Source organism: Neoarius graeffei, chromosome 7, assembly GCF_027579695.1.
Source record: "Neoarius graeffei isolate fNeoGra1 chromosome 7, fNeoGra1.pri, whole genome shotgun sequence".
NCBI classification, from domain to species: domain Eukaryota; kingdom Metazoa; phylum Chordata; class Actinopteri; order Siluriformes; family Ariidae; genus Neoarius; species Neoarius graeffei.
The window spans coordinates 90,668,080-90,677,505 of record NC_083575.1 but is presented as its reverse complement, the minus strand read 5'-3'; the positions used below and the strand labels follow the sequence as shown (position 1 = coordinate 90,677,505).

Sequence of the window (9,426 nt, the reverse complement as noted above, 5' to 3'; positions counted from 1 at the left end):
AAAAGAACGAGAGATAGCGAGAGAGAGAGAGAGAGAGAGAGAGAGGAGCTGTGAACAGGTTCTCCTTGACCTGCCAGCCGTCTCAGTGTCCCATCAGTCTTCTAGGTTCAGCCCCATCCCGATTCCCTCGCTCACGAGCCGCCCCTTCCTCGTCCGCTCCTGCACTACTCGTGGGCGTTTTGGAGGAGGGGGAGGAGATGGGGGGGGGATGCCACACTCAGACACTAAGTAAATCTACCCCCCTCGCTAAGGATTCTGGGAGCCAGTCCACTGGCTGGCTGAGTTTCTGAGGGTCCTAGGAAGTGGTGGCGCTGTTGAATTTGTCCAGAATGGTCATGTTGACTCTCTGGAAGAGCCACTGCTGCGTCGCCGACTCGGGATTGCACTTGTTCATGAAAATCCGCTTATCGGCAGGGCTGCAGTCCATGCAACTGCTGCTCACTGGATGGTAAAGAGACTTATCCTGCAACCACGAGAGGAGACAGAGAGGGCAAATTTAATGGGGTGGGGTGGGGTGGGGGGGACAAACCACACACACAGATAGGCTAAATAAATAAATACATACATACATAAATAACCAAATAAATACTCATCAGTAAAGAAGAAGCACAATCCTGCTCTTATCTCCTGTTCCACTTCAGTCAGATTACCGGGATGCTACTGAGGGGCCCAAAACCTTCTCTCTCTCTCTTTTTTAAAACCCCTCTTTAAGCCTTAATGTTCACTTCATTTCATGGTTTGAGGTTGGGAGCTTGGGAATCAACCCAGTGAAAACACCAGTAAGAGTGCAGAGAGAGAGGAAGGAAAGGCTACACTAAGCGTTCCATGTGTGTGCATATCCAGTACATGTCAGGAAGCAGAGACAGGCGAAGACGAGGCAGGAGAGGAGAGCAAGACGCCTCGAGGCATGGGCTGTAGCTCTCTTCTGCGCTCTCCTGGTTGATTTATTGCTCCTTGCGCCTCCGGCTCCTCCGCCGCCAGCCTCCACCTCTGTCCTTTCAAGTGTATATTGCCTTTGTGTGGTGCCGTCATTGACCTATCCTACAATGACGGTGATTTCTCTAGTCGGGCCCTTCGTGCCCTCGGAGAGAGGAAATAGCTGGCTGTTCGCTCGTATTATCTTGCTGGGAGGCTGGAGGAACACGAGCGCGGCATCAGCCTCCATCATTTATGGGCGAGCTGTAATGTGCACTCGGAGCAGAGAGCACGGCTGCTCTGGGTTCTTCGTAATAAAGCATCCACCTGCTCCTGCTCCTGCTGGAAGCCTGCAGCAGTGCCACAAAGAGCTCGACATTACTGAGCACGCCCTGAGCGAGGCGCGCATATTTCACATAAAAATACGCTGCACCGAGGAACGCCATAAAACCAGATAACTGGGGTGTGTTATTTATCTTTCTACCCTTTAATGTCCCCTTTGTGAAGCGGGAGTTGGATGGGAGTGTAATTACAGTCCGGCGTTAAGCAGCTCAAACGAGTTCATGGTGTTGATATTCACTCGTTTCGCAGTAAAGATTCAATTCTGTCTTTTACTGCAAAAATCCATTCTTACCCAACTCACTAGTTATATACATTTAATCAATGAAAGAAAAATGACTCCGTGTGTGTGTGTGTGTGTGTGTGTGTGGTGTACGATGTTGCTAATATTACTGTAGTGACTCTCCTGTGTACAGCAGTGTATAAGTGAGTGTAGTAACATGCATCATGTCCTGTGTATACTCTATACGTAAGTAATAACACCCTTGTGGTCATGCTGTTGCAGGAAAATAATCAAATGATGAGTCAGTCTGAACAAGCACAGTTACAGCTACTGATTATTTTCCTATAACAGCACATCCCAAAGTTTTATTGCTCCTATATCACGCTAACATTTTTTCCATTAAGAATGAGAGGTACGTTTTATCCGTTTGGAGTTACAGTCACATCCATAAAACAAGTTACAGTAGTTCCTGTTCTCACCTTACATTACAGCAGCTCTAAACAGTCCCTCAGCAGCTTCGATTTCTCTCTCAAAGTATAATAATAATAGGGCGGCACGGTGGTGTAGTGGTTAGCGCTGTCGCCTCACAGCAAGAAGGTCCTGGGTTCGAGCCCCGGGGCCGGCGAGGGCCTTTCTGTGCGGAGTTTGCATGTTCTCCCCGTGTCCGCGTGGGTTTCCTCCGGGTGCTCCGGTTTCCCCCACAGTCCAAAGACATGCAGGTTAGGTTAACTGGTGACTCTAAATTGAGCGTAGGTGTGAATGTGAGTGTGAATGGTTGTCTGTGTCTATGTGTCAGCCCTGTGATGACCTGGCGACTTGTCCAGGGTGTACCCCGCCTTTCGCCCGTAGTCAGCTGGGATAGGCTCCAGCTTGCCTGCGACCCTGTAGAAGGATAAAGCGGCTAGAGATAATGAGATGAGATGAGATAATAATAATAATAATAAATGAGATAGAGACTGGGTGGCACGGTGGTGTAGTGGTTAGCGCTGTCGCCTCACAGCAAGAAGGTCCTGGGTTTGAGCTCAGTGGCCGGCGAGGGCCTTTCTGTGCGGAGTTTGCATGTTCTCCCTGTGTCTGTATGGGTTTCCTCCAGGTGCTCCAGTTTCCCACAGAGTCCAAAGACATGCAGGTTAAGGTAATTGGAGGCTCTAAATTGACCGTAGGTGTGAATGTGAATGGTCGTTTGTCTCTGTGTATCAGCCCTGTGATGATCTGGCAACTTCTCCAGGGTCTGCACAGGATAAGCGGTTACAGATAATGGATGGATGGATGGATAGCTAGAGACTGTGATAAAAGTCACAGTGATTTGCGCTTGCTGTTACAAACCGGGATGACCCTATAGATCTGGAACAGTAAGAGATAGAGAATTATACTTAGTGAGGAAAAGCTGCACCTAAAAAAAAAAAAACTCATTGAAAAAAAGCCTGTTTTTAATGGATCATTCTGGTTCAGTGATCCGGATCAGCACCAAAAGTCATAGCAACTTAATTCAACCCAGAGGTATTCTTCATGTGAAATTTGGCAATGATTGGTTGAAAACTGAGGGAGAAATAGCATCCTAAAAAACTTAGGTTAATAATAATAATAATAATAATAATAATAATAATAACTAGATAGAGTCTGTGACTAAAGTCACAGTGATTTGCGCTAGCTTTTACAAACCGGGACGTCTGGTCACCATATCCTATAGATCCGGAACAGTAAGAGATATAGAATGATGCTTGGTGAGGAAAAAAGCCAGTCTTTCATGGATCATTCTGGTTTGGTGATCCGGATCAGCACCAAAAGTCATAGCAATGTAATTCAGCCCAGAGCTATTCTTCATGTGAAATTTGGCGATGATTGGTTGAAAACTGAGGGAGAAATAGCATCGTAAAAAATGTTAGGATAATAATAATAATAGGACAGCACAGTGGTGTAGTGGTTAGCGCTGTCACCTCACAGCAAGAAGGTCCGGGTTCGAGCCCCGTGGCCGGCAAGGGCCTTTCTGTGCGGAGTTTGCATGTTCTCCCCGTGTCCGCGTGGGTTTCCTCCGGGTGCTCCGGTTTCCCCCACAGTCCAAAGACATGCAGGTTAGGTTAACTGGTGACTCTAAATTGAGCGTAGGTGTGAATGTGAGTGTGAATGGTTGTCTGTGTCTATGTGTCAGCCCTGTGATGACCTGGCGACTTGTCCAGGGTGTACCCCGCCTTTCGCCCGTAGTCAGCTGGGATAGGCTCCAGCTCGCCTGCGACCCTGTAGACGGATGAAGCGGCTAGAGATAATGAGATGAGATGAGACTTCCATAGTTAATAATATTAACCAAGTTCCTCTCTTTCACCAATTTCTTGATGCAGGCCAGTGAAAAATACACAGATCACTGACCTGACCTGTCAAGGTCACTCCAGGGCAAAACCAATGTTCCCAAATGAAAGTCCATATACCGTATGCCTTTCCTATTCATGGTTAATAGTAACTATGGCCTTATCTTGCTCTGTTTTTGAGATATACGTTATTGAATATATGTGACCTAATATTGACCTAGGTCAAAGGTCAATAGGTCAAAACTATAAATATTCATTAAAACATGTTTGTCTATGGCAAAGGAGCAAGGCTCGCTCTAAGACCATGAAAAATAGACAAAATTCTGACTTTTGGCTATAAAGTCACCTAATTGACAAGGTCAAGTTCAGTGAAAATGGGTCAAATCGCCTAACCGATGCAAACTATTTCAAAGCCCCCCAAATAGGTTCTCCGTATCCAATTTGGAGTAGCGATTTAACGCATAGGTGACCTTCTGGCAAAGGCTCAAGGTCAGAGGTCAAAAGAGTGCAAAAAAGTAGTAAGGTATAAGGGCCAGGGAAGATGGCATGAAAGAATTTTGTCGAGCTTGTCCTGGTACTGTACCAGGTGGGTCCCGTTCATAGCCATTCCTGAACATTTTATGATGTCATACAATGATGTCATGTGACATCATGCATGATATAGAGATCACAGACAGTCACTATTTATATGCACGCCAAGTTTCATCCAGGTATCTTGAAAACGGAGCGAGAAATGACCCTTGTCTAACTACTGAAAGTGGAAATGGGATCTTGAAATTGCTTAGGTTTAGTGTACACGTCGTAGTCGTAGTACGATAATAATAATAATAAGAAAGTAGTTGGTATATTGTGTGTGTGTTACCCTGCGGTAGCTCCAGTGCTGGTTGCCCCTCATGCCATGGCAGTCGTACAGAGTAACAGGGCTGCTTTGAGAGATGGCATCGAAACACAACTTCCTGGTGTGCAGAGGGTCCCCAGGCCTGATGTCCTCCCTCCAGCCAAAGGTGAAGATCTGAAACGAGAGCCGGAAAACACACGCTTGACGATAAAGGAATAAAAAGTGCACGTCGGCACTATCCTTATTTGACATGCACGGTAATTGAGTTCGCTTCCTGTTTTGTGGTTGCGTCTGATCGACTGCTCACTGTTTTATATACGTGTGTGTTCTGTGTGCGTATGAATCTTAGGCTGCTGTCACAATCTCGTCCTGCTTCACATCTCGGCTGCCATGGCAACACTACCATGTGCCTGTTATTGTAGCTCAGTTCACTCTCTTCTTACACCATCCCTGTGTCCGAAATCACTCCCTACTCACTACTCATTGTATAGTGGACTATATAGTGAGTTCGCCATTTTGTAGTGCTGTCCGAATGTACAGTGTAGTGAGGATTATTACACCCTATATAGTGGACTCAAAGTGTCCCACAATGCAGCATGAAAAGTAGTGTACAACCAATGGGCACTAAGCAAGCAATATATCCCATCATGCATTGTGGCCGCGCTGAAAAAAAAATGTGTTGGGGTGACTGGATGGAGGAAGATACACATTTCAATACAATTAAAAATAGTAACAGAATAAAATAAGCCAAAATAGAACAAGAAGACAGAGTCATCTATATCCCCCGCCGCCCCATATACCAACTATATACCAAGTTTCAAGATATTATTTGTCACATTTTCCAAGTTCTGCTGCAGGAACCCAACCCTACACCTCTTTACACTGACCTCAGCAGCCCATGGCATAAACCCACCAGACCTTTGGACCAGGTGAGATAAAAATTCTTACATTTCTTCGTATCAAAAGGCACATATACATTACTTAATCAACACATATACCAACTTTCAAGACTGTACCACTCATAGTTTTCAAGTTCTGCTCCAGAAACAAAACCTACCCCTAAGACTAACCTGAGAGACTAAGTCTGAAATTGTTTCCATGGAAACATGAAAAATTACAATTTCTCACGTTTCTTAGTATGAAAAGGCACATCGACATCACCTTGTTAACATGTATACCAAGTTTCAAATCCGTATCATGAATAGTTTTGGATATACGCTCCGGAAACCAACATTGCTCTTAGAAAGTACGTCAAAATCTATTTTTCATGTAAATACTTCGACGACGGTCGACGGTCCCGTGACCGGGTGTGGTCGTGGGGGCGCTGTACTGATAAGCACACCAGCTCTCTCCATCTCTCATGATCATGTGCCATTCTCTGGGTCTCCTCAAAGCTTCTTTGGGTCCACTCTGTGACGTTGTTGGTCCATTTCTTCCTCTGCCTGCCCCTTCTTCTGTGGCCCTGGACGGTGCCTTGTAGGATGACCTTTGGAAAGGCTGTTGCTGGATCTGGTTACATGTCCGTACCATCTGAGTTTTCTCTTTTTGACTGTGGTGAGAAGGTCTTCATGTCTGCCGATGTTCTGTGAGATGGTGTTGCGGACTTCTTCGTTGGTGACATGGTCCAGGTAGGAGATGCCTAGGATGGTTCTGTAGCATCTCATCTTAACTGACTGGATTCTTCTTTTCTCACATTTCTTAGTATGAAAAGGCACATCTACCGTACATCACCTTGTTAACATGTATACCAAGTTTCAAATCCGTATCATGAATAGTTTTGGATATATGCTCCGGAAATGAGCAAAATACTTATTTTTTCCAAAAATCCAAAATAGCAAAAGGCACCGGTTCACATGTTGCTTGATATGTATACAAAGTTTCATGAAGATATCTTCAGTAGTTTTAAAGATGTGGCCCGGAAATGAAAACGTGACCAGACGGACGGATGGAACCCATTTCTATATAATAAGACAGATAAAATACAAGAATAAAAGTTACACTGCAGAGTGAGGAATTAATCAAAAGCCTCAAATTTGATTTAATAAAAGGCAGCGGCAAAGGAGAAAGAAAGTATTCTGTCTTGATTTAAAAGAACTGAAAGACGCAGCAGAGTACAGCAAAGCACTTTGTATTGATTAATGTGGGAAATACGCTCAGTATGATATAGATTTATCACAACGTATTGATTATTTTGAATGAAAACCCACCAGCCGACTGATCTGGCACGTTTTAATTGTGTGACAGTAATGACGTAAATAACGGCATGACAGAGTAGAGTCCGAAAGTGTGTTTTCATTTTACCAATGAGCTCAACATATCGCCCTCTTTATAGTAATTCCCTAGACCAGGGCTTTTCAAAGTGTGGGGCGCGCCCCCCAGGGGGCGCCAGAGTTCTTCAGGGGGGGCACAACGTGAGAGACAAAATGGATCGATTTTTAGTACCTAAAGCTACAGTGAGTGAGGAGACAAAGTCTCATCTCATTATCTCTAGCCGCTTTATCCTTCTACAGGGTCGCAGGCAAGCTGGAGCCTATCCCAGCTGACTATGGGCGAAAGGCGGGGTACACTGGACAAGTCGCCAGGTCATCACAGGGCTGACACATAGACACAGACAACCATTCACACTCACATTCACACCTACGGTCAATTTAGAGTCACCAGTTAACCTAACCTGCATGTCTTTGGACTGTGGGGGAAACCGGAGCACCCGGAGGAAACCCACGCGGACACGGGGAGAACATGCAAACTCCGCACAGAAAGGCCCTCGCCGGCCCCGGGGCTCGAACCCAGGACCTTCTTGCTGTGAGGCGACAGCGCTAACCACTACACCACCGTGCCGCCGAGACAAAGTCTGGGCCAAGCAAAAAAACAGAGCCTCCAGGATGTTGCGATTTGCAACTTCAGCGCAAATTCAACCAATCGCCGCGAATTCAGGGCGGTGTTGCAATTATATCCAATCACCGCAACTTTCCCGCAAATTTGACCAATCATTGGCGTCATCTTGAGGTGACGTAGACAAACTACCTTCCGCCTTACTTTCGTGTGTTCAAGAGAAGCAGCATGCGCGCAGTGTTGCCAGATTGGGAGGTTTCAAGTGCATTTTGGCGGGTTTTGAACATATTTTGGACTGGAAAACGTCAGCAGTATCTGGCAACACTGAAAGTGTGTTATGTTTACAGTGAAGGACTGTGTGCACTTTATTTTTTTTTACTTAACACAAGAAATTAATGGATGCCAACATTTTTGCCAAAATGGTATTTTATTTTCCATTGTTTAGGCAGCTTCAGCATCATACTGTGAGATTCTGTTCAAATTGTTTTTTTTTCTTCTATGAAGCCTGAGCCATTTATTTTATTGGTTTATAATTATTGTTTAATTTAGTCTTCAGGAGAGACTGCCTGCACACAGTACTAGTATTAATAGTTTTTTTTTTTTCTTACATGAAAGCTGAGGCATTTATATTATATTTTAAGGTAACTTCATGTTGTGCTGTGAGGTTCTCTGCACTTTAACTTTAGAACCAACAGGAGCATTTGGATAAGTAAAGCCTATTTTTCTGCATTTTTGTAGTCCTGGTAATCTTTTATATTGGTAAAGTTGTTTATAGGACCATTTCTCAGTGTCTTTGTTTTTCAGTAATAACTTAATATTTAACATATCACTCAATTTTAATCACAAAAAGAGAAAATCGCAACAATTTCTCGCAACTTTCACTTCCTCCCGCAATGTAATCGCAACAAAAACCTAAAAAACACCGCAACTTTCATCACAATTTTTTTTTGGAAAACCCCCGCAACATCAGACATTTTAGCCCACAACAATCACAAAAAAGGCCCGCGGAATCCTGGGGGGACTGGAAAAAGAAGGAAGCATGACCACGATTATTTAAAGTTTGGATTTTCATGGACTGGATCTGAAGATGCTCCACTGCCACAGTGTGTTGTCTGGCAAGAGGTGCTAGCTAACGATGCTATGAGATGTTTAAAATGTGTAAAACAAGATGTTTTAAAAAGCACAGATGTTTAAAATGTGAAAAAGAAAAAAATAATGTGTACTACAACCATTTTTTAAAAATACGAATGGAACATTAAGTATAGCAACAACAAAAATTGTAAGGGGGGGCGCGGTGGTTTATTTGCTCTCCGAGGGGGGGCTGACTCTCCCACACTTTGAAAACCCCTGCCCTAGACAGCGAGTAGGGAGTAGTGAACGAGTGAGTGATTTCGGACACAGAGTATGTCACACTATATTTTGTGTGAACCAATTATATTATCTGACCCACTCAAAATCTGTCGTACAACTGATTCTGATGCGACAACAACAAGCACCGCAATACGTCTGAGTTTCTTTCAGTTTGAAATGTAAAAATATTGGCCATATTGTGTTTTTTTTTTAGTCAAATTTGTTTTTAGTTTGTCATGGTCTGACTGTTTACGTAGCAGGATGTCATGGTGTATTTCCAGAGCACTCCCGAGGAAGTGAATATTCAGTCCAGTGTCTCATTTATTCCTGCCTTCTCTTAAGTGCTCTATATTCACTCTGGGACAAAAATATATATGGGCCAAGGTTCTTTTTACACAAAAGTGTTTCAAGCTAGAAGTAACACTTCATGTTAATAAACCAACACAGCTTCTTGATATAGCGTCTCTCTCTCTCTCACTCTCTCTCCATTAAAAACCAACAAGTCCTTGTGTAAGACTTTCTGGACATTTACCCCAAACAGGTCATTAAAATAAAATCGAAATGAAAAGCAAGATTTAAATAATATTGGCTGGCGTTGAGTGGTATATCGGATATATTCCATTCAG

At 44.0% G+C, this 9,426-nt stretch overlaps 1 protein-coding gene across 1 annotated transcript in view; it reads right to left on the bottom strand.

The window, feature by feature from the left end:
* Positions 1 to 295: 295 nt before the first annotated feature.
* The window catches only part of galntl6 (polypeptide N-acetylgalactosaminyltransferase like 6), an 836,827-nt gene continuing 827,696 nt past the window's right edge, over positions 296 to 9,426 (bottom strand). Inside the window, exons 11-12 of the mRNA XM_060926560.1 lie at positions 4,643 to 4,792; positions 296 to 463 (exon numbers count right to left, since the gene is read on the bottom strand). Coding sequence (XP_060782543.1) covers positions 296 to 463; positions 4,643 to 4,792 — 318 coding nt within the window. The remainder of the gene's footprint in view (positions 464 to 4,642; positions 4,793 to 9,426) is intronic.